This window comes from Oncorhynchus mykiss, chromosome 14 (genome assembly GCF_057628025.1).
Source record: "Oncorhynchus mykiss isolate SJ-2025 chromosome 14, ASM5762802v1, whole genome shotgun sequence".
In the NCBI taxonomy this organism is placed as follows: domain Eukaryota; kingdom Metazoa; phylum Chordata; class Actinopteri; order Salmoniformes; family Salmonidae; genus Oncorhynchus; species Oncorhynchus mykiss.
The window spans coordinates 29,868,257-29,894,896 of NC_143035.1; the positions used below are offsets into that span (position 1 = coordinate 29,868,257).

A 26,640-nucleotide genomic window follows, 5' to 3' on the forward strand; every position below is an offset into this window, starting at 1 on the left:
ACAAATTATAAAGGATACCACAGTGTTGTAACATTTGAAATAAATATTTTTTAAAGCCTTCGCGTAATAAAGACTAAAACCAGTCGCATGCATTCGTGAATGCAATTTCTACAATGGAACGGTTTATTTGTTTACGCTAATTATTCAAGTGTCGCGTTGTTATTTTATAACTAAAATGCTTGAATGCATTTCAAATCACGACTCGTATGCTGTACGATGACATGAACGGTTGATACAATACCGTAGCTTACATAAGAATTTACATATACAGTGCCTTAGGGAAGAATTCAGAAACCGAGACATTCTCCACATTTTGTTATGTTACAGCCTTATTCTAAAATGTATTAAGTGGTTTAAGCACCCGGGATGCACGCACACAGGGAGAGAGGGGCTGTGTGTTGGTCATATGTTCATCATGCAGGGAGAGAGAGGAGGGAGGGGTTGTGTGTTGGGTCATATGTTCATCATGCAGGGAGAGGAGAGAGGGGCTGTGTGTTGGGTCATATGTTCATCATGCAGGGAGAGAGAAGAGAGGGGCTGTGTGTTGGGTCATATGTTCATCATGCAGGGAGAGAGAGGAGAGAGGGGCTGTGTCTTGGGTCATATGTTCACCATGCAGGGAGAGAGAGGAGAGAGGGGCTGTGTGTTGGGTCATATGTTCATCATGCAGGGAGAGAGAGGAGAGAGGGGTTGTGTGTTGGGTCATATGTTCATCATGCAGGGAGAGAGAGGAGAGAGGGGCTGTGTGTTGGGTCATATGTTCATCATGCAGGGAGAGAGAAGAGAGGGGCTGTGTGTTGGGTCATATGTTCATCATGCAGGGAGAGAGAGGAGAGAGGGGCTGTGTCTTGGGTCATATGTTCACCATGCAGGGAGAGAGAGGAGAGAGGGGCTGTGTGTTGGGTCATATGTTCACCATGCAGGGAAAGAGAGGAGAGAGGGGCTGTGTGTTGGGTCATATGTTCATCATGCAGGGAGAGAGGAGAGAGGGGCTGTGTGTTGGGTCATATGTTCACCATGCAGGGAGTGGAGAGAGGGGCTGTGTGTTGGGTCATATGTTCACCATGCAGGGAGAGAGAGGAGAGAGGGGTTGTGTGTTGGGTCATATGTTCATCATGCAGGGAGAGAGAGGAGAGAGGGGCTGTGTGTGGGTCATATGTTCACCATGCAGGGAGAGAGGGGCTGTGTGTTGGGTCATATGTTCATCATGCAGGGAGAGAGAAGAGAGAGGGGCTGTGTGTTGGGTCATATGTTCATCATGCAGGGAGAGAGAGGAGAGAGAGGCTGTGTGTGGGTCATATGTTCATCATGCAGGGAGAGAGAGGAGAGAGGGGCTGTGTGTTGGGTCATATGTTCATCATGCAGGGAGAGAGAGGAGAGAGAGGCTGTGTGTGGGTCATATGTTCATCATGCAGGGAGAGAGAGGAGAGAGGGGCTGTGTGTTGGGTCATATGTTCACCATGCAGGGAGAGAGAGGAGAGAGGGGCTGTGTGTTGGGTCATATGTTCATCATGCAGGGAGAGAGAGGAGAGAGGGGCTGTGTGTTGGGTCATATGTTCACCATGCAGGGAGAGAGGAGAGAGGGGCTGTGTGTTGGTCATATGTAAGTACGTTACAGTAATACGACTAAACAGGATGTACTCTAAGGCCTTCAGCTCCATGGTGGTTATAGGAGGCTGCTATACTAAGTCTACTAATGATAACGACATGACTTATTATAATAATGATGATCGTAACAATAAGGATATGGAGGGCTATATTTATAAATAGAATTTGACAACGTGGAAGTGTAAACCGTAAATAAATGATAAATAACGGCTGAGAGGCTGTTCCAGTGGAACAAACACGTTTTCATCCCTTATCAGAACAGAGAAAAGATTCAAAACAACTGACTTTGTAAAGCAAAAATATCCAACATGTTGGTACTCACTGAATCAGTATTCTATTAAAACAAACAGTCAAACAGGCAACAGAAGCAGGAGTTGTCTTATTTCTGTAGATATATATGGAATATTTATAAAGCCAGGCACATTTAACAGTTAGGCTATTGATTATAGACTTCATTTAAGTTGGTTACCCCTCTCCTCACTTTTAAGTCATGGGCTGTTCTCGATACCAATATGCTGCTTAACTTGGCACATAGCAACATGGTCTAGGAAAAGACACCATTCCAACAGTGCACTGATGCGTTTCAGAACTGTGGACAGCGACCTCTATCCAACGCAGGAGGAGACAATATTTGCATTAGTGTGGCACCCTTGTGCCTACGTAATATAACCATATACAATTTCAGTAGCACACAACTTAAATAGTGATGGACTGTACCGTTCCCACGGCCTCCACAACGGATTAGTCCACTCAGACAGGTAAGACAATGATTATTTATTTAGTTTTTGCCGCTGCTCGACAAAATAAATCTTGTTCGACCAACAGCCCATCAACCAAACAGTCGACTAAATGGGCTCAGCCTTAATGTCGACACCTATACATATCCTGGTATACGGCTGTCCTGGTCACTGTCATTCCATACCCACCTCACCCACCTTCAGGGTAAAGTTACATCCTTCACCCACCCTGCCAAGCACACCCTGGGAAACAATGAACACACTGCCAATCCTGGACAACCGCAATGTGGTTTAAAGGCCCCAAAACCTCCCTCAAACTAGATGTACTTTACCACACTGCCATGAGCTTTGTTACCAGTGCCCCCTTCAACACTTATCACTGTGACCTTTACAGCCTGGTCAACTGGCTCTGTTTACATACGCGACACTAGACCCCTCTACCTCGGCATCTCCACTAGCAACCTGCTCTCTGCTAGATGTAGAGCTGGTTATTCCTGTCAGTCATTCCAGTGTTCTGCAGCCAAAAACTGGAATGAGCTGCAAAAGACCATCAAAACTTTACACATTCATCCCGCCACTCCTTAGAAAACATTACCTGATCAATACACACCTGCTGATCATTCAATCTGACACCACACTCCTTCAAAAACATATTACCCGATCGATATACACCTGCTGATCATTCAATCTGACACCACACTCCTTCAAAAACATATTACCCGATCTGCTGACTGATCAATACACACCTGATTATTCAGTCTAAGTTTTCATTTTTGCTGCCTGTTGTGGTATTTCTGCTCTAACCCAGTGTTAATGTTTCTCATTAGGGCGGCAGCTAGCCTTGGGCTAGTAACAGAAAGGTCTCTGGATCGAATACACGAGCAGTCAAGGTGGAATATCTGTTTCCTTGAGCACATTTCCTGCAGGGACACCGTACTACTACGGCTGACCCTGTAATACACCTATCAGGTGTATGTGACAAAACATACAGTGGAGCAAAAAAGTATTTAGTCAGCCACCAATTGTGCAAGTTCTCCACTTAAAAAGATGAGGCCTGTAATTTTCATCATAGTTGAAGTGTACCTATGACAGACAAAATGAGAAGAAAAATAAATCCAGAAAATCACATTGTAGGATTTTTAATGAATTTACCTGCAAATGGTAGAAAATAAATATTTGGTCAACAACAAAAAAGTTTCTCAATACTTTGTTATATACCCTTTGTTGGCAATGACAGAGGTCAAACATTTTCTGTAAGCCTTCACTAGGTTTTCACACACTGTTGCTGGTATTTTGGCCCATTCCTCCATGCAGATCTCCTCTAGAGCAGTGATGTTTTGGGGCTGTTGCTGGGCAACACGGACTTTCAACTCCCTCCAAAGATTTTCTATGGGGTTGAGATCTGGAGACTGGCTAGGCCACTGCAGGACCTTGAAATGCTTCTTACGAAGCCACTCCTTCGTTGCCCGGGCGGTGTGTTTGGGATCATTGTCATGCTGAAAGACCCAGCCACGTTTCATCTTCAATGCCCTTGCTGATGGAAGGAGGTTTTCACTCAAAATCTCACGATACATGGCCCCATTCATTCTTTCCGTTACACGGATCAGTCATCCTGGTCCCTTTGCAGAAAAACAGCCCCAAAGCATGATGTTTCCACCCCCATGCTTCACAGTAGGTATGGTGTTCTTTGGATGAAACTGTCCTCCAAACACGACGAGTTGAGTTTATACCAAAAAGTTATATTTTGGTTTCATTTGACCATATGACATTCTCCAAATCTTCTTCTGGATCATCCAAATGCTCTCTAGCAAACTTCAGACGGGCCTGGACATGTACTGGCTTAAGCAGGGGGACACGTCTGGCACTGCAGGATTTGAGTCCCTGGCGGCATAGTGTGTTACTGACGGTAGGCTTTGTTACTTTGGTCCCAGCTCTCTGCAGGTCATTCACTAGGTCCCCCCGTGTGGTTCTGGGATTTTTGCTCACCGTTCTTGTGATCATTTTGACCCCACGGGGTGAGATCTTGGGTGGAGCCCCAGATCGAGGGAGATTATTAGTGGTCTTGTATGTCTTCCATTTCCTAATAATTGCTTCCACAGTTGATCTCTTCAAACCAAGCTGCTTACCTATTGCAGATTCAGTCTTCCCAGCCTGGTGCAGGTCTACAATTTTGTTTCTGGTGTCTCTTAGGTCTTGGCCATAGTGGAGTTTGGAGTGTGACTGTTTGAGGTTGTGGACAGGTGTCTTTTATACTGATAACAAGTTCAAACAGGTGCCATTAATACAGGTAACGAGTGGAGGACAGAGGAGCCTCTTAAAGAAGTTACAGGTCTGTGAGAGCCAGAAATCTTGCTTGTTCGTAGGTGACCAAATACTTATTCTCCACCATAATTTGCAAATAAATTCATTAAAAATCCTAGTGATTTTCTGGATTTTTTTTCTAATTTTGCCTGTCATAGTTGAAGTGTACCTATGATGAAAATTACAGGCCTCTCATCTTTTTAAGTGGGAGAACTTGCACAATTGGTGTCTGACTAAATACTTTTTTGCCCCACTATATGTGTCTTTCTATAAATAAAATGGGGCCAATGTGTGAAAAAAATGGTTTGAAGCAAAAATAAAAGGACTTTCATGCAGTTCCACATGTATACTTCTAGGAATACTATGCTAATTGTCCCTGTACTCCACCGAGGACTATCTGTACTTTAACCAGGGTTCATGCAGAAATTGGCAAGTCAATTTCAAGGACTTTCAGGGACTTTTCAAACACATTGTAATTTAAGGACCTCAATGATATACAATTGCATAATTTATATAAGTGTACATATATGGCCTGAAATAGAATGAGGAAATGTCTGATATTCAAGGTAGGCCTATTCCAGTTCTTGAATTTCTGCGCTCCAAATTCAAGAAGGCTGCTTCAAGCCACTTGTATTGTTTAAAATTGCAGGTCTAACATGAAAAACTAAATGTATTTGTCATGTTATTTCATTAACGGATCATATTATGAATAAGGCCATTAGGCTACGTCATTTTAGTCATTATATACAAAATAATTAACAGCAAGTGTTGGGTGTTGCGCAATAGTCTATCTGACACAATTGCGCACAGTAGACTTGGTGTCCAATCCGAGGCACAAAGACATGAACACGCTACCTTGATGCTTTCTCTTGAATCGAACAAGACCTTGCTGTAAATCAAGCAGACAGACGGTCAACCTCAAATAGCTAGAGATATTCCATCCAACGTGGATCCAGGCAGAGTGTCTTCACCGACTTGACGGAGACACCATAATATTATGGACATTACTCAACCCCCTTTCTTCCAGCACCTGGGCTGTTTTGGCATTGCAATATGCTATCACAACAGATGCTCCTCACTTCACTGTCACTTGGAAAATTCCTTCCTGGATCGGATGTATGAAAATATCACAGAGTAACTAAAATCAGACGGACACCAAATGCACATCCAACAAGTGCTTTGCATAATTATTGAAGTACCACATTAATGACAGTATCGATCAAGGTAATGTGACTTTCGGTTTTACCACCCACCAGGTGAACCCAGCAGCATTGTTTTACCACCCACTAGGTAAACCCAGCAGCATTGTTTTACCACCCGCCAGGTGAACCCAGCAGCATTGTTTTACCACCCACCAGGTGAACCCAGCAGCATTGTTTTACCACCCGCTAGGTGAACCCAGCAGCATTGTTTTACCACCCGCCAGGTGAACCCAGCAGCATTGTTTTACCACCCACCAGATGAACCCAGCAGCATTGTTTTACCACCCACTAGGTGAACACAGCAGCATTGTTTTACCACCCGCCAGGTGAACCCAGCAGCATTGTTTTACCACCCACCAGGTGAACCCAGCAGCATTGTTTTACCACCCGCTAGGTGAACCCAGCAGCATTGTTTTACCACCCGCCAGGTGAACCCAGCAGCATTGTTTTACCACCCACCAGGTGAACCCAGCAGCATTGTTTTACCACCCACTAGGTGAACCCAGCAGCATTGTTTTACCACCCGCCAGGTGAACCCAGCAGCATTGTTTTACCACCCACCAGGTGAACCCAGCAGCATTGTTTTACCACCCACTAGGTGAACCCAGCAGCATTGTTTTACCACCCACCAGGTGAACCCAGCAGCATTGTTTTACCACCCGCCAGGTGAACCCAGCAGCATTGTTTTACCACCCACCAGGTGAACCCAGCAGCATTGTTTTACCACCCGCTAGGTGAACCCAGCAGCATTGTTTTACCACCCACTAGGTGAACCCAGCAGCATTGTTTTACCACCCGCCAGGTGAACCCAGTAGCATTAATGTGTTACCACCCACCAGGTGAATCCAGTAGCATTAATGTGTTACCACCCACCAGGTGAATCCAGTAGCATTAATGTGTTACCACCCACCAGGTGAATCCAGCAGTATTAATGTTTTGGAATCCAGTAGCATTAATGTTTTAGAATCCAGTAGCATTAATGTTTTACCACCCACCAGTTGAATCCAGTAGCATTAATATTTTACCACCCACCAGGTGAATCCAGCAGTATTAATGTTTTAGAATCCAGTAGCATTAATGTTTTAGAATCCAGTAGCATTAATGTTTTACCACCCACCAGGTGAATCCAGCAGCATTAATATGTTTTACCACCCACCAGGTGAATCCAGTAGCATTAATGTGTTACCACCCACCAGGTGAATCCAGTAGCATTAATGTGTTACCACCCACCAGGTGAATCCAGTAGCATTAATGTTTTACCACCCACCAGGTGAATCCAGTAGCATTAATGTTTTAGAATCCAGTAGCATTAATGTTTTACCACCCACCAGGTGAATCCAGTAGCATTAATGTATTACCACCCACCAGGTGAATCCAGTAGCATTAATGTTATACCCCCCACCAGGTGAATCCAGTAGCATTAATGTTTTACCACCCACCAGGTGAATCCAGTAGCATTCATGTTTTACCACCCACCAGGTGAATCCAGTAGCATTAATGTTTTACCCCCCACCAGGTGAATCCAGTAGCATTAATGTTATACCACCCACCAGGTGAATCCAGTAGCATTAATGTGTTACCACCCACCAGGTGAATCCAGTAGCATTAATGTTTTACCACCCACCAGGTGAATCCAGTAGCATTAATGTTTTAGAATCCAGTAGCATTAATGTGTTACCACCCACCAGGTGAATCCAGTAGCATTAATGTATTACCACCCACCAGGTGAATCCAGTAGCATTAATGTTTTACCACCCACCAGGTGAATCCAGTAGCATTAATGTTTTACCACCCACCAGGTGAATCCAGTAGCATTAATGTTTTACCACCCACCAGGTGAATCCAGTAGCATTAATGTTTTAGAATCCAGTAGCATTAATGTGTTACCACCCACCAGGTGAATCCAGTAGCATTAATGTATTACCACCCACCAGGTGAATCCAGTAGCATTAATGTGTTACCACCCACCAGGTGAATCCAGTAGCATTAATGTATTACCACCCACCAGGTGAATCCAGTAGCATTAATGTTTTACCACCCACCAGGTGAATCCAGTAGCATTAATGTTTTACCACCCACCAGGTGAATCCAGTAGCATTAATGTTTTACCACCCACCAGGTGAATCCAGTAGCATTAATGTTTTAGAATCCAGTAGCATTAATGTGTTACCACCCACCAGGTGAATCCAGTAGCATTAATGTATTACCACCCACCAGGTGAATCCAGTAGCATTAATGTTATACCCCCCACCAGGTGAATCCAGTAGCATTAATGTTTTACCACCCACCAGGTGAATCCAGTAGCATTAATGTTTTACCACCCACCAGGTGAATCCAGTAGCATTAATGTTTTACCACCCACCAGGTGAATCCAGTAGCATTAATGTTTTACCACCCACCAGGTGAATCCAGTAGCATTAATGTTTTACCACCCACCAGGTGAATCCAGTAGCATTAATGTTTTACCACCCACCAGGTGAATCCAGTAGCATTAATGTTTTACCACCCACCAGGTGAATCCAGTAGCATTAATGTTTTACCACCCACCAGGTGAATCCAGTAGCATTAATGTTTTACCACCCACCAGGTGAATCCAGTAGCATTAATGTTTTACCACCCACCAGGTGAATCCAGTAGCATTAGACTTCTAGAGTAGTGAATATGTATGTAGAGATGACATTTTCCACATCATTTAGTACCAACATTTCAGTATAGGCAGTCATGTCCTGTGTAAGTGGCTGTGATCTGTTAAGAAAGCCATTGTTACTGTGATACCCGTTTAATTACATTTAATAGTGTCATCCATGCACTGTTGCCTTGTTCTCTTCATCCACTGTATGGCCCAGTTTCTCCTGACCCTGTGGGGTCCATCTTTGTACTTGCCCTAGTCCCTGCACACTTGATTCAATTGACCAAATCATCACCAAACATCTGACTGGAGTCGAGTGCGTTGGATGCGGGGGCAGCGATGTGCCACCTCGGGTCCCCGGGGACAGGACTGGGGTCATAGGCCAAACGGTGTTTGATTCCATTGTTACCTTAACACCTATTTTATTAATTGTATTTCATTTTCTCTTGTGTATTTATTTTCTGTCATTTTTTTTGTTTGACACCTTGGTGTGGGGTGGTTGGGGGGGATGTTGTATTGCTGTCAATGTCAAATCAAAAATATGTTTTTAGTCAGATGCACAGAATACAACATTTCACCTTACAGTGAAATGCTTACTTACGAGCCACTAACCAACAATGCAGTTTAAAAAAAAATACAGATAAGAAAAAAATATAAAAGTAACAAGTAATTAAAGAAAAGCTGTAAAAAAAAAAATATATATATATATATATATATATATATATATATATATATATATATATATATATATACATACACACAGGGGGGTGCCGGTACAGAGTCAATGTGCGGGGGGCATCGGTTAGTTGAGGTAGTAAGTACATGTAGGTAGAGTTAAAGTGACTGTGCATAGATGACAACAGAGTGGCAGTGGTGTGGAGGGGAGGCAATGTGAATAGTCTGGGTAGCCATTTGACAAGATGTTCAGGAGTCTTATGGCTTGAGGGTAGAAGCTGTTAAGAAGCCTCTTGGACCAAGACCTCGTGCTCCGGTACCGCTTGCCATGTGGTAGCAGAGAGAACGGTCTATGACCAGGGTGGCTGGAGTATTACAATTTTTACGGCCTTCCTCTGACACCGCATGATAGAAGTCCTGGATGGCAAGAAGCTTAGCCCCTGTGATGTACTAGCCGTACACACTACCCTCTGTAGTGCCTTACAGTCAGATGCCGAGCAGTACCATACCAGGCAGTGATGCAACCCGTCAGGATGCTCTCGATGGTGCAGAGGTAGAAGTATTTGAGGATCTGAGGACCCATGCCAAATCTTTTCCGTCTCCTGAGGGGGAATAGGTTTTGTCGTGCCCTCATGACTGTCTTGGTGTGCTTGGACAATGTTAGTTTGTTGGTGATGTGGACACAAAGGAACTTGACGCTCTCAACCTGCTCCACTGCAGCTCCGTCAATAAGAATGGGGACGTGCTCAGTCTTCTTTTTCCAGTAGTCCACAATAATCTCCTTTGTCTTGATCACGTTGAGGGAGAGGTTGTTGTCCTGGCACCACAAGGCCAGGTTTCTGACCTCCTCCCTATAGTCTGTCTCGTTGTCGTCGGTGATCCGGCCTACCACTGTTGTGTCATCTGCAAATGTAATGGTGTTGGAGTCGTGCGTGGCCGCGCAGTCATGAGTGAACAGGGAGTGCAGATAGGGACTGAGCACGCACCCCTGAGGGGCCCCTGTGTTGAGGGTCAACGTGGCGGATGTGTTGTTACCTACCCTTACCACCTGGGGGCAGCCCGTCAGGAAGTCCAGGATCCAGTTGTAGAGGGAGGTATTTTGTCTCGGGGTCCTTAGCTTATTGATGAGCTTTGAGGGCACTATGGTTTTGAACGCTGAGCTGTAGTCAATGAATAGCATTCTCACATAGGTGTTCCTTTTGTCCAGGTGTGAAAGGGCAGTGTGGAGTGCAATAGAGACTGCATCATCTGTGGATCTGTTGGGGCGGTATGCAAATTGGAGTGGGTCTAGGGTTTCTGGGATGATGGTGTTGATGTGAGCCATGACCAGCCTTTCTAAGCACTTAATGGATACAGACGTCAGTGCTACAGGTCAGAAGTCATTTTGGCAGGTTACCTTAGTATTCTTGGGCACAGGCACTATGGTGGTCTGCTTAAAACATGTTGGTATTATAGACTCGGACAGGGAGAGGTTGAAAATGTCAGTGAAGGCACTTGCCAGCTGGTCAGCACATGCTCGGAGTACATGTCCTAGTAATCCGTCTGGCCCTGCAGCTTTGTGAATGTTAACCTGTTTAAAGATCTTACTCACGACTGCGGAGAGTGTGATCACAGTCTTTGGTTACAGCTGGGGCTCTCATGCCTGTTTCAGTGTTACTTGCCTCGAAGCGAGCATAGAAGTAGTTTAGCTCGTCCGGTAGGCCCGTGTCACTGGGCAGCTCTCGGCTGTGCTTCCCGTTGTAGTCTGTAATGGTTTGCAGGCCCTGCCACATCCGACAAGCGTCAGAGCCGGTGTAGTACGATTCAGTCTTAGTCCTGTATTGAAGCTTTGACTGTTTGATGGTTCGTCGGAGGGCATAGCGGGATTTCTTATAAGCTTCCGGGTTAGAGTCTCGCTCCTTGAAAGCAGCAGCTCTAGCCATTAGCTCAGTGTGGATGCTGCCTGTAATCCATGGCTTCTGGTTGGGGTATGTACGTACGGTCACTGTGGGGAGAACGTCCTCAATGCACTTATTGATGAAGCCAATTATAGACGTGGTGTACTCCTCATGCCAGTGGAGGAATCACAGAACATATTCCAGTCTGTGCTAGCAAAACAGTCCTGTAGCTTAGCATCTGCTTCATCTGACCACTTTTTTTTTATTGATCTAGTCACTGGTGCTTCCTGCTTTAATTTTTGCTTATAAGCAGGAATCAGGAGAATGGAATTATGGTCAGATTTGCCAAATGGAGGGCGAGGGAGAGCTTTGTATGAGTCTCTGTGTGTGGAGTGCAGGTGGTCCAGAGTTCTTTTCCCTCTGGTTGCACATTTAACATGCTGATAGGAATTTGGTAAAACTGACTTAAGTTTCCCTGCATTTAAGTCCCCGGCTACTTGGAGCACCGCCTCTGGGTGAGCGTTTTCTTGTTTGTTTTTGGCGGAATACAGATTTTTCAATGCCATCTTCGTGCCAACCTCTGACGGTGGCTGGATATGTAAACAGCTACAATGAAGCTTATCATGAGAAACTCTTAGATATCGTGCACCAGTTGTTGTTTACAAAAATACATAGACCGCCACCCCTTATCTTACCAAACGCCGCTGTTCTATCCTGCCGATACATCGTATAACCAGCCAGCTGTATGCTGATATTGTTGTCGTTGAGCCACGACTCTGAAGCATAAGATGTTACAGTTTTTAATGTCCAGCTGGTAGTTTAATCATTCCCAATAACTCGTCCAAAGATTGCATATTGAGGGGAGTGGGGGTTTATTCGAGCGCCTCCAAATCCTCAGAAGGCAGCCCGCCCTCCGGCCTCTCTTTTTCCACCTCTTCACGCAGATCACTGGGGTCGGGGGAGAGAGCCGTATATCCTCGGCCTCGGTCTCGTCAGAGTCGAGAAGAAAAAGGATTCTGCTAGTCCATGGTGAGTAATTGCGGTCCTGATGTCTAGAAGATCTTTTGGGTCATAAGAGACGGTAGCGGCAACATTATGTACAAAAACTGTAAAAAAAAGAATGATAATTTTTACAAAGTTACAAACAACGCAAATGAACACAATCAGTTGGGGGAACGTAAAACTTCTGGCTTCTGCTCAGGCTTACACACAACATCTTTCCACACAATGTCTCTATGTTCTCAAACTTACAAATTAACTATTAAAGTAACTAGATACAGTGCATTCGGGAAAGATATCAGACCCTTTTACTTTCTCCACAATTTGTTACATTACAGCCTTATTCTAAAGTCAACCAAGTTATTTTTTGGCCCCCTCAATCTGAACACAACACTTCATAATTACAAATAAAACCTGTTTGTAGAAATGTTTACAAATGTATAAAATAAACTAAACTGAAATAGCACATTTACACAAGTTCAGACCCTTTACTCAGTACTTTGTTGAAGCACGTGTGGCAGTGGTTACAGCCTCAGGTCTTCTTGGGTATGAAGCTACAAACTTGGCACACCTGTAATTGGAGAGTTTTTCCCCATTCTTCTCTGCAGATCCTCTCAAGCTCTTTCAGGTTAGATGGGGAGCGTTGCTGTACAGCTATTTCCAGGTCTCTCCAGAGATGTTCGATAAGGTTCAAGTGCAGGCTCTGGCTGGGCCACTCAAGGACATTCAGGGACTTGTCCCGAAGCCACTCCTGTGTTGTCTTGGCTGTGTGCTTAGGGTCATTGTACTGTTGGAAGATGAACCTTCGCCCCAGTTGGAGGTCCTGAGCGTTCTAGAGCTGGTTTTCATCAAGGATCTCTGTACTTTGCTCCATTCATATTTCCCTCGATCCTAACTAGTCTCCCAGTCCCTGCCACTGAAAACCATCCCCACAGCTTAATGCTACCAACACCACGAGTCACCGTAGGGATGGTGCCAGGTTTCCTCCAGACGTGACACTTGCGATTCAAGCCAAAGAGTTCAATCCTAATATTTTCTTTATTTTTCTTAAGGGGCGGATCAGCTTGAATATTTCAGAAAGATTGTTGCTTCCATCAATGTAATAGTCTTCATCATTTCAAATCCCCCCTATATTTTTTGGTACAGACATAACTTTTTTTACATTTATTTTTTAGAAAATACCTTTATTATTCCCCACAAACCCAACCACCCCTCCCCCAATTAGAGTAAACTAAAACAATAACTCAGGAGAGCCTGCACTTGAACCTTATCGAACATCTCAGGAGAGACCTGGAAATAGCCGTGCAGCGATGCTTGAGTTAATACAGAAATCTACTTTACAATAGTTATATTTTGTTTGTTTTTAGTCCTTCCTCTATTTCTGATGTCCATCCAGTTTGACTTCTATTTGTAACTTTACCACCATCCAGTTTGACTTCTATTTGTAACTTTACCACCATCCAGTTTGACTTCTATTTGTAACTTTACCACCATCCAGTTTGACTTCTATTTGACATATTTTTTCAACTGTGATGCTTCATAAAAGTACTGAAACGTTCTATTATAGCTTCTACAGACTGTAAATTAAAAGAAACATTTTTGCTAAAATAATTATTGTATTATTGACTGACTATGATTTTTCAAAATCACTCAGTATTGCTATCTGCAGTGTTAGTTCTAGGTAAATTATGCAATTCTTCAGCCATTCCTGGACCTGTGACGAAAAACGAGTACCAAAATAAATGATCTAATGATTGTATCCCCATATGTGTATATACACACATACACATATATATACATATACACACACACACACACAACATTCTATTGGTTGCAAGAAATTTGTATAATAATTTAAAATTTAAAAATGTGAAGTTTTGAATCCGGCGTTGTTTTGCGTGTCAATTGATAAACCATGTGCCATGGAATAGGTACATGGAAAATCTCTTAAACAATTTTCCAATTCAAAGAGCACGTTTTTTGGTAATTAAATTGGTTTCGGTTTTTATTTATCCATTTACGGTCTTTAATGCAGAGCCGACAGACAAGTTCAATCTTGGTGTTATCAAATCAAATGTATTTATAAAGCCCTTCTTACATCAGCTGATATCTCAAAGTGCTGTACAGAAACCCAGCCTAAAATCCCAAACAGCAAGCAATGCAAAGGGTCTAAGTACTTAGGTAAATAAGGTATCCGTTTTTGTTATATATATATATATACACACACACACACACACACATATATGCAAACATTTCTAAAAAAGGTTTTTGCTTCGTCATAACGGGATATTGTGTCTAGATTGATAACGACATGTTTTTATATAATACATTTTAGAATAAGGCCGTAACGTAACAAAATGTGGGAAAAGTCCAGGGGTCTGAACAATTTCCGAATGTACAGTACCAGTCGAAAGTTTGGACACACCTACTCATTCAAGTTGTATTTATTTTCTACATTGTAGAATAGTAGTGAACACAGAAAAACTATGAAATAACACAAAATCAATATATATTTTAGATTCCTCAAAGTAGCCACCTTTTGCCTCGAGAGAATGCTAAGAGTGTGCAAAGCTGTCAACAAGCGTCACCTGGAATGCTTTTACAACAGTCTTGAAGAAGTTCCCACATATGCTGAGCAATTATTGGCTGCTTTTCCTTTACTCTGCGGTCCAACTCATCCCAAACCATCTCAATTGGGTTGAGGTCAGATGATTGTGGAGTAGAGGTTATCTGATGCAGCACTCCATCACTCTCCTTCTTGGTCAAATAGTCCTTACATAGCCTGGAGGTGTGTTGGGTCATTGTCATGTTGAAAAACAAATTATAGTCCCACTAAGTGCAAACCAGATGGGATGGCGTATTGCTGCAGAATGCTGTGGTAGCCATGCTGGTGAAGTGTGCCTTGAATTAAAAAGCAGACAGTGTCACCAGCAAAGCACCCCGACACCACCTCCTTGCTTCACGGTGGGAACCACACATGCACAGATCATCTGCTCACCTACTCTGTCTCACAAAGACACGGCAGTTGAAACCAAAAATGTCACATTTGGACTCAGACCAAATGACAGATTTCCACCAGTCTGATGTCCAACACTCATGTTTCTTGGCCCAAGCAAGTCTCTTCTTATTATTGGTGTCCTTTAGTAGTGGTTTCTTTGCAGCAATTCAACCATGAAGGCCTGATTCACACAGTCTCCTCTGAACAGTTGATGTTGAAATGTGTCTGTTACACTGCATTGCAGCGCTAGCTGTGCCACCAGAGACTCTGGGTTCGCGCCCAGGCTCTGTCGCAGCCGGCCGTGACCGGGAGGTCCGTGGGGCGACGCACAATTGGCCTAGCGTCGTCCGGGTTAGGGAGGGTTTGGCCGGTAGGGATATCCTTGTCTCATCGCGCACCAGCGACTCCTGTGGCGGGCCGGGCGCAGTGAGGGCTAACCAAGGTACCCAGGTGCTCTAACACATTGGTGCGGCTGGCTTCCAGGTTGGATGCGCGCTGTGTTAAGAAGCAGTGCGGCTTGGTTGGGTTGTGTTTCGGAGGACGCATGGCTTTCGACCTTCGTCTCTCCCGAGCCCCGTGCGGGAGTTGTAGCGATGAGACAAGATAGTAATTACTAACAATTGGATACCACGAAATTGGGGAGAAAAGGGGGTAAAATTATTTATTTTTTTAAAAGGGGGAAAAACGAAAAAAAAGTAGTGTGTGTTACTTGAACTCTGAAGCATTTATTTGGGCTGCAATTTCTGAGGCTTGTAACTAATGAATTTATTCTCTACATCCTCTGGGTCTTCCTTTCCTGTGTCGGTCCTCATGAGAGCCAGTTTCATCATAGCGCTTGATGGTTTTTGCGACTGCACTTGAAGAAACTTTCAAAGTTCTTTACATTTTCCACATTGCCTGACCATGTCTGAAGTAACGGACTGCTGTTTCTTTGCTTATTTGAGCTGGTCTTGCCATAATATGGACTTGGTCTTTTACTAATCTTCTGTATACCACCCATACCTTGTCACAACACAACTGATAGGCTCAAACGCATTAAGGAAAAGAATTCCACAAATTAACAAGGTACACCTGTTAATTGAACTGCATTTCAGGTGACTACCTCATGAAGCTGGTTGAGAGAATGCCAAGAGTGTGAAAAGTTGTCAAGGCAAAGGGTGGCTACTTTGAAGAATCTCAAATATATTTTGATTTGTTTAATTAAAACTTTTTTTGGTTACTACATAATTCCATATGTGGTATTTCATAGTTTGTCTTCACTATTATTCTACAATGTAGAAAAGTGTAATAGAGAAAACCCATGGAATGAGTAGCTGTCCAAACTTGACTGATAATGTACATATATATACATGCATTCACATGTATTATTTTGGAGTTTTGTGCCCATGAAAACTTTTAACCCCATAACAGAGACAAAATGTTAGGTAGTTCCCAGAATTACAGTGTCTCTATATAAATAAAACTGACAGCTACCGTGCTTTCAGAAAGTATTTCCTTGAACACCACAACGCTTTATTATTTAGGACATAACGTTCATTTCTTGGTCACATGTTTTGCAGTATTAGTTAAGTGCCTTGTATACAGAATGCATGTTTTAGAATATGTTTTATTCTGTACAGGCTACCATCTTTTCACACTGTCATTTAGGTTAGTATTGTGGAGTAACTACAATGTTGAGCTATCCTAGTTTCTCTCATATCACAGCCATTCAATGCTGTAACCATTTTAAAATCAACATTGGCCTCATGGTGAAATCTCTGAGCAGTTTCCTTCCTCTCCTTACATGACTGTATTGGTGGGGTCGACATTCAAAAATGAGGTTAACCACTATTATTGAATACGGACGAGTCTAAGCAACTTGTGACTTGTTAGGCACATTTTTACTCCTGAACTTATTTAGGCTTGTCATAACAAAGGGGTTTTAAATACTTATTCACTCAAGACATTTCAGCTTTTCATGTTTTATTCATTTCTCAAATGTTCTACAAAACAGAATTCCACTTTGACATGGGGTAATGATGGGGTAATGTGTTTAGATCAGTGAAACAGAATTCCACTTTGATATGATGGGGTAATGATGGGTAATGTGTTTAGATCAGTGAAACAGAATTCCACTTTGACATGGGGTAATGATGGGGTAATGTGTATAGGTTAGTGGAACAGAATTCCACTTTGATATGATGGGGTAATGATGGGGTAATGTGTTTAGATCAGTGAAACATAATTCCACTTTGACATGGGGTAATGTGTATAGGTCAGTGAAACAGAATTCCACTTTGACATGGGGTAATGTGTATAGGTTAGTGAAACAGAATTCCACTTTGATATGATGGGGTAATGATGGGGTAATCCACATGTTAATCTATTTTAAAATTCAGGCTGTAACATGTGGAAAAAGTAGAAAGGGTGTAAACATGAAAAAAAATCTAATGATATGTTTGATGAACCTTTTCTCTGTATATAGTGCGTTATGTTTAGTGCTATTGTGTGTTCTGTAATCCGTTATACCTCTTGGCCAGGTAGTCATTGTAAATGAGAATAGGTTCTCAATTGACTTGATTAAATAAAGGTGAAATAAATCATTAAGGCAGCACAGAAACGTTGTCCGAAATGGCAGCCTATTCCCTATATAGTGCCATACTTTTGATTAAGACCCATAGGCCTCTGGGATAGGGAATAGGGTGCCATTAAGGATCCAGCCTGTGTGTGAGAGAGTGAAGACAACATTGACGTTTTCCTGCCATTTGCATTTTCTGTTGATATTTATACGGAACAAAAATATTTTTACAGTAACATTTACATTCTTGAATACTGTGTTACTGTAAAACCTAGAAACACACCCATGTCCATATAACACAGACAGAGAATGTTTACCCATAAGCACCTGCTCTAACACTACAACACTGAAAAGCTGGACACACGTAGGCAGCGCGCGCACGCACACACACACTAGAAACACGGACATATCTCTTCCTGGCTTCCCATCACGCTGACGTTCCCCTGTTTGAAATGCCTCCTTCTTTCCCCTGAAGTAATCAGTGATGGTCAGATGATGGGTGAAAGCTATGCTGTGTTCGATGCAGACAACCACATGTTCACTTCAACAAATCAAGCAGAACTGCAACAGACAACAAGACAAGGTGGCAGGTTTGGGGGGCGGTACTAGATGGGGAGGGTTGGGGTCTGGTAGGGTAGAATGGGGTTGCTGGTGGGGTCCTTTCAGGTCAAGTAGGGTTGGATGGAATTGGTTTGGATGGGGGTACTAGGCCGAAGTCCTAGGGTGAGATGAGTTTGAATTGAGTTCAATTAAATAGAGGAAGGTTAGGGAAAGGGCTGAACCGTGGGATCAGGCACAGTTGGGTTCTGAACGACAGCGGCCAGGGTTAGGGCCCAGTAATGGATTCAGTCTCGTACCTGCAGTCTCTAGCAGGCCCGTGTCTAGGTGAGGGGTTAGAGGTGAGGGTTTAGAGCTCGTACCTGCAGCCTCTAGCAGGCCCGTGTCTAGGTGAGGGGTTAGAGGTGAGGGTTTAGAGCTCGTACCTGCAGCCTCTAGCAGGCCCGTGTCTAGGTGAGGGGTTAGAGGTGAGGGTTTAGAGCGCGTACCTGCAGCCTCTAGCAGGGCCTCGAGGCGGGCCTGTGTCTCTGGGTCGACAGTGCGGAGGTCCACTCCGTCTGTGGCACTGGACAAAAGCAGCTCCGAGGCCGTCTTCATGATGGGGTTCTCCAAGTCCTCCTGGTCCAAGATAAATGACTCCACCTGGGGTAAGAAGAAGAGGGAGAGAGACAAGTGTAAGCAACGCATAACATATAAAAGCACATAACAGCAGAAGGGAAAATCTCACTTGATGTTGCATCTTGATCTGCAGCCGACCCCCAAAATGTGTAATATTACATTGCTTGAAAATCTGCATCCATAGGTCTTATTCAACTCTGTCCATCAACAACTATGGCTGGAGTCATGTAATGTAAACAAGCACAGTTCTTCAGGTTGACTGGTGTCCTGCACATCTCCACTCTTATTTACATGACTGGATGTTTTTCTCCAACACCACCTCTCCATGAGTGAGTAAAAACATGTGGCTCAGATAACCAACTGCAACTGAAACGTATTGGCCGTGGCGTGTTGCGGGGTAGAAAGGATCGGTCATCTACTCTGGACAATTGACCAATCAAATGAGCGGGGTGGTTCCATATTTCTAACATTTACTAGAGAATGATGTCAGAGATTTGTATTGTTTATAAAAAGGGGAGGTTCGGTTACATGTCTCACCATTTTGGTCCAAAGTTGTGTCTGTATGAGACGTAAGGCTTCCCATCCGGAACAGTTCCACAACATATTAGGAGCACATTGTGAAGTTGTTAGTTTTGGTCTTCGGCAAGGTTTTTTGCTGTTGGCCCAAGTCGGTAGTCGAAGTGTACGTCCCTTCGCCGGTGATTGGTCAACAGTAGGGATTCTTCAATTAAGTGTTTGTCATTCAACGAGAGACTAATAACGCATGTACATTTTTTCACTTGAGAAACACTGAACCAAACATCTTAGTTGTAAAATTGTGCAATTAAGATCACCTTGGCAAAAAAGTCAATTAATGAAAGATTTTAGCTATCGTAGATTCATTGACGATTTTGAGGAAGTGTATGTATGAGTCGCTTTGACATCTCAAAATGGACAAACAGTACTATTGCTGCTTTCTCGTTTTTTAAGGGAGTATGCGAGCCCTCGTTCGGAGCATACTCGCCAACCGAACTGAAGCATGCGGAAGGCTTTAGTCCGAGCCTCAAGTTTTCCCTGAACGTGTGTGTATAGGTCACCTGACCTATGGGAGAGCTAGAAGGCAGGGACAGTGAAACAAAACCTCCCCCTGTCATTTCTCAAGGAGTCCCTGTCCAATATGTAGGTCTCAGGCCTGCGTTGGTTTTTCCACTTGTTGACCTAGACATTAGGCACTCTGTACACACCCAGGTGTCTTTTAAGGTCTGATTCCCTCCCTCCACCCGTAGCCTCTGCCTCTAGGGCAGCAATGCAGCCTGACACATTCTCATTGGCCCAGAGGCCTCATTAATGACACGGTCTGGGTATTAAGGAAGATTCCGCCAAGCCAAGGCTAAAGATACATAAACCACTGAGCCTTATTTGAGGAAAAAGAAACACAAATAAAGATTCTTAAAAAAGGTATGCACACACTGTGCTGTGACGCGCTTTAGATCAGGGATGGACAACTAATGTCCTCAGGGGCCTGATTAGTGGCACACTTGTCCCTGCCCCAGCTAACATACCTGGCTCCAATAATCAACTAATTATAATCGTCAGTTTAGAATGAAATTATACTGAACAAAAACCATGAACGCAACATGCAAAGTGTTGGTCCCATGTTTCATGAGCTGAAATTAAAGATTGCAGAAATGTCTCAAATTTTGTGCACAAATGTGTTTACATCCATGTTAGTGAGCATTTCTCCTTTGCCGAGATAATCCATCCAGCTGACAAGTGTGGCATATCAAGAAGTTGATTAAACAGCATGATCAATACACAGGTGCACCTTGTGCTGGGGATAATAAAAGGCCACTAGAATGTGCAGTTGTGTCACGCAACACAATGCCACAGATTTCTCAAGTTGAGGGGGTGCACAATTGGCATGCTGACTGCAGGAATGTCCACCAGAGCTGTTGCCAGAGAAAAATATGTTAATTTCTCTACCATAAGCCGCCTCAAACTTTAATCTTTGAGAATTTGGCAGTATGTCCAACCGGCCTCACAACCGCAGAACACGTGTGGTGCGGCAGGTAGCCTAGTGGCTAGAGCGTTGGGCCAGTAACCGAAAGGTTGCTAGATCGAATCCCAGAGCTGACAAAGTAACAATCTGTCGTTCTGCCCCTGAACAAGGCAGTTAACCAGCTGTTCATCATTGAAAATAAGAATGTTCTTAACTGACTTAGTTAAATAAAAGGTTGAATAAAAAAATAAATGTAAACTAATTTCCTCATATAAACTGTACCTCAGTAAAATCATTGAAATTATTGCATTTTGTTCATTATAGTCTAAATCATCTGTGTGACTCCAGAGCACGTGAGTGGAGTGAAGTGAGGAGCGAAGCAAGCCCACTTTGACTGGAGCGCAGAATGAGTTCCCGAAAGTTCCCAATTTCACTCCAGCATCGCTTCAGTGGCACTCACTTCATGAGCTCAGGGCATGCATGGCCCAGCATGCATTTGTAGGTTACTTGTGTGCTGCTATAGCCCCTTGCTTTAGCTACGTTCATGGAGTTCACTAACTATTTTCATACAGAAACTGAAAACACAGGTGCAAAATCAAGGTGACTTAGAAAGATGAGGACCAAGAGCAAGACAGGGAGTGCAGTGATGTAGTCTCCACAACTAAAGAATCATTGTGGAATCTGAAAAGACACGTATCCCGAAAGCATGATGGTGTACTATGTGCACATGCTAACAGGAAGGAAGGAAGTGGGTAGCTAGCTGTGTCATTCTAGCAAACTATTTATAAACAAAAAAAATTGGATATCTTAAAAGTTTGGTTCATTTTTGTTAGTTTAGCTATAAAATAGGCTATGATTGATTTTGACCCAATAGCCCTGACATATTAGTTCTTCCAAGGAGCTTTCATAGAGTTATTTTGCATAAAAACCTATTGGCCTACCTATTAGGGCGGCCCCCGACTAAAGAAAATATTGGCAGAGTGAAAGTTCTGTTCTTTCAACCAAATCGATTGGTCGAAATGTTTAAACATCCTTTTCCATACATACACACCATAAGTTTTAATTAAATCAACTAATAATATATATATATCATATACATACATACTACCGTTCAAAGGTTTGGCGTCACTACTGGCAGCTTCATTAAATAGTAGCCGCAAAACACCAGCCTCAAAAGTGTAGAGGCGACTCCGGGATGCTGGCCTTCTATGCAGAGTTAAAGAAAAAGCCACATCTCAGACTGGCCAATAAAAATAAAAAATTAAGATGGGAAAAAGAACAGACACTGGACAGAGGAACTCTGCCTAAAAGGCCAGCATCCTGGAGTTGCCTCGTCACTGTTGACCTTGAGGCTAGTGTTTTGCGGCTACTATTTAATGAAGCTGCCAGTTGAGGACTTGTGAGGCGTCTGTCTAGTTTGAATAACAATGTAATGTACTTGTCCTCTTGCTCAGTTGTGCACCGGGGCCACCCCTCTTTCTATTTTGGTTAGCGCTGTTCTGTGAAGGGAGTAGTACACAGTGTTGTACGAGATTTTCAGTTTCTTCGCAATTTCTCACATGGAATAGCCTTCATTTCTCAGAACAAGAATAGACTGACGAGTTTCAAAAGGAAGGTCTTTGTTTCTGGCCATTTTGAGCCTGTAATCGAACCAACAAATGCTGATGCACCAGATATTCAGCTTGTCTAAAGGCCAGTTTTACTGCTTCTTTAATCAACGTGCCATTGGAACACAAGAGTGATGGTTGCTGATAATGGGCCTCTGCACACATGTCGATATTCCATTTTTAAATTTTTTTTATATACATTTAAAATCAGCCAATTCTAGCTACGATAGTAATTTACAACTTATACGATGTATTTCTGATCAATTTCATGTTATCTTAAAATGGACAAAATAAATAAATGTACTCGAGGTAGCCGGAGCTCAAGATAACCAGAATAAATAAATACTTGACCATCCTTCTCCATCCTATCCACAACTTTACATGTCTGACTGGGTTTATATCCACAACTTCACATGTCTGACTGGACTTATATCCACAACTTCACATGTCTGACTGGGTTTATATCCACAACTTTACATGTCTGACTGGGCTTATATCCACAACTTTACATGTCTGACTGGGCTTATATCCACACCTTTACATGTCTGACTGGGCTTATATCCACACCTTTACATGTCTGACTTTATATCCACAACTTTACATGTCTGACTGTGTTTATATCCACAACTTTACATGTCTGACTGGACTTATATCCACAACTTCACATGTCTGACTGGGTTTATATCCACAACTTTACATGTCTGACTGGGCTTATATCCACGCCTTTACATGTCTGACTGGGTTTATATCCACGCCTTTACATGTCTGACTGGGCTTACATCCACGCCTTTACATGTCTGACTGGACTTATATCCACGCCTTTACATGTCTGACTGGACTTATATCCACAACTTTACATGTCTGACTTTATATCCACAACTTTACATGTCTGACTGGACTTATATCCACGCCTTTACATGTCTGACTGGGCTTATATCCACGCCTTTACATGTCTGACTGGGCTTATATCCACAACTTTACATGTCTGACTGGGCTTATATCCACAACTTTACATGTCTGACTGGGCTTATATCCACAACTTTACATCCACACCTTTACATGTCTGACTGGACTTATATCCACAACTTTACATGTCTGACTTTATATCCACAACTTTACATGTCTGACTGGACTTATATCCACGCCTTTACATGTCTGACTGGGCTTATATCCACGCCTTTACATGTCTGACTGGGCTTATATCCACAACTTTACATGTCTGACTGGGCTTATATCCACAACTTTACATGTCTGACTGGGCTTATATCCACAACTTTACATGTCTGACTGGGCTTATATCCACAACTTTACATGTCTGACTGGGCTTATATCCACGCCTTTACATGTCTGACTGGGCTTATATCCACAACTTTACATGTCTGACTGGGCTTATATCCACGCCTTTACATGTCTGACTGGGCTTATATCCACAACTTTACATGTCTGACTGGACTTATATCCACAACTTTACATGTCTGATTAGGCTTATTTTGATGTTATTTAATTAAGGTAGGCTATCATAAGGCTAATTTAATTTGTATCTAAAGAGAAGGAAACACAGCAGCAACAAACTTTGCAGAAGAAAGACACGTTCCAAGCTTACTTTTCTGAACGTAAAGCCCCAGCAGTGTCGTGGGAGAGAAAGAGGTAATTGGATGATGCCTTCTTTAAAAATGGTTTACTTGACTATGAGCCCTAAACTAATGGATAATGGGAAAGGATGCTGTACTTTGCAAGCGCAGCTCAATCAGGCTACACACCGCCTTGCTAAACTACGGTCCAAGACACCCTCATGCCCTCCAAGAACTGGAAGCCAATCTGAGACCCATTGCAATTAGGTGAAGGTTTTAATATAAAGGCCTCACAATGTTGATGAATTGCGAGCACATACAATGACACCAAACAGCAGGAGCCATTTAGTATGATTGTTTATTTCATTGGGCAAGTCAGTTTTAAGAACAAATTCTCATTTACAATGACGGCCTACCAGGGAACACTGGGTTAACTGCCTTGTTCAGGGGAAGAACAGATTTTACCTTGTCAGCTCGGGGATTTGATCCAGCAACCTTTCGGTTACTAGCCCACCCCATTTAGCTTAACCTGGAAGCCAGCCGCACCAATGTGTCAGAGTAAACATTGTACACCGGGTGACAGTGTCAGCGTGCTCGCGTCCGGCCCGCCAAAGGAGTCGCTAGAGCGCGATGGGACAATGACATGCCGGCCGGCCAAACCCTCCCCTAACCCAGACGACGCTGGGCCAATTGTGTGCCGCCTCATGGGTCTCCCGGTCGCGACACAGCCTGGGATCGAATCAGGATCTGTAGTGACACAGCTAGCACTGCGATGCAGTGATCTTAGAGCGCTGCACCACTTAGGAGGCCCCATAGCTGACCCTTTAACACAACAACACACCAGCATTGACGAGGAAAACAGCATGCAGCAAATTCAGTACATACAGCATGGGCCCCCTCGCGCAGCTCCATGCTGGGACTGGAGCTGCCCAAGGTCAGGGCCAGAGAGAGGGACTTGTCTGTCTGTGTACCCAACAACATTCCGACTAACCTGTCCCAGTTCCAAACTAGCGTACTGTTTACTAACATTGCTTGGCAAAGATTTCTGAGGAAAGTGATGCAAGTGCTTATGAGGAAGTGCAGATAAAATGAAGGAATACATACAGTGAATTCAACACTAGCAATATTCAAAGAGCGTGAATTAAGTGGTAAAACTTCAGACAATAGGTAATAAAATGTTTCAAATTCACTAAAACATTTAAATAATTGTGAAAAAATGTTCACATTCCTAGTAGTACAGGATACTAAGATATTTAATGAAAATAATGTGCCACCTGTAACTGTCAAACATTAAAAATAAAGAGAGTTGACTGAACTAACTCAGCTACTGGGAGTCCACAGACTCGGTAACAGTCTGTGAAGGAATGTAGCGATACACTTGGAATGCAGAACCAAATGACCTTTGGGGGATGTAGTTCCAAGAGGACCAACAAACAACATTGGTCATCAGTCCTGCCCATCAATGAACTACAGTTCCCACCACTGTGTGGCATCTGGAGAGCTGGAAAGGCCTGGAAAGGCATCTGCTTAATCCTGGAGCTCAGAGTTCAGCTGTAGCCCACAGGAGTGAGCTCTCCACTAGGCTAACGTTTCACAACAAGACCTCCCTTTCAGCCAGATCCTCATGGAGGGGTGCCAGGTAGTCTAGTGGTTAAGAGTATTGTAATCGAAAGGGCGCTCATTCGAATCCCCGAGCCAACTAGGTGAAAAATCTGTCAATGTGCCCTTGTGCAAGGCACTTAACCCTAATTGCTTCTGTAAGTCACTCTGGATAAGAGCGTCTTGCTAAATTACAAATGTAAATGTAAAAAAAAAATAAAGTAAAATTCCTTTAAGGCCACAAAACATGAACGATATCAGACATACACCGTACATTCAGCCTCAACATATTCCTTACAGACACGAGAGCCATAGCTGCCCGCTGTCGTCTCCTATCCCTGGAACCATGCTCCAAATTAAACGGAACTTAACATCCATTCCAGACGTAATGCTCACGGTTTACTGATGGTATGGTCAGGTAGTGTCTGCAACATGTTAACATGCTCCACAGCTTCCATCAACACCATGACATGTGAAAGTGCTCTCTGTATAGGTGCACATGTTACAACAGACAGACTTGTAAGATGACAGAAGAAAATGTCAACGCCTCATTAACAAATAAAATCCTTAGTTGAAATATATGGGAAACTTATTAGTGGATTGGTTTTCCAGTATTATCTGGGTTTGGGCCCCCTAGCCCTGAGCCACTATCAGGTTATTGTCTGGGCTGACAGTTCCAACATGCATCACACATGACCCTTGCCTGGAAACCCGATTGCATTGAATTCTATGTCAAGCAGAAATGAGCGGTTGAGCCAGGAACATTTTCTCTCACCACCTCTACAAGCCAGAATATTGAATAAAATGTTATTTTAACAGTTGTCTGTGTGGTTGGTCCTTTCGCAGGTAGGAATGAGATGCATTGTATCCACAGAAAAGTATGATAACATCAACTTTTCAAAGAGCTGGTAGTGCCTTCAGATAAATCACCTGAAGCATGGGCGCAATATGAAAAAGCACGCATTCTTGCAGAGCTCGTGCAGGATTGACATGGTTCTGCCCATGCTTCATGTGATAGATATCTCAACTCACTACCAGAGCCTTGATAAGGTGATTTAATTATACTTTCCTGTGGATAGATTGTCTCACATTCCTACTGTCAAAAGGAACAGCAGTAACAACCAGT

The 26,640-nt window shown here is 43.2% G+C and overlaps 1 protein-coding gene across 50 annotated transcripts in view; it reads right to left on the reverse strand.

The window, feature by feature from the left end:
• Positions 1–26,640, reverse strand: part of LOC110487768 (ankyrin repeat and KH domain-containing protein 1) — a 92,369-nt gene that overhangs the window by 63,839 nt on the left and 1,890 nt on the right. For all 50 annotated transcript variants that reach the window (XM_090198094.1, XM_090198090.1, XM_090198077.1 and 47 more), the window contains exon 2: positions 18,630–18,783. In XM_090198094.1, coding sequence (XP_090054220.1) covers positions 18,630–18,783 — 154 coding nt within the window. The remainder of the gene's footprint in view (positions 1–18,629; positions 18,784–26,640) is intronic.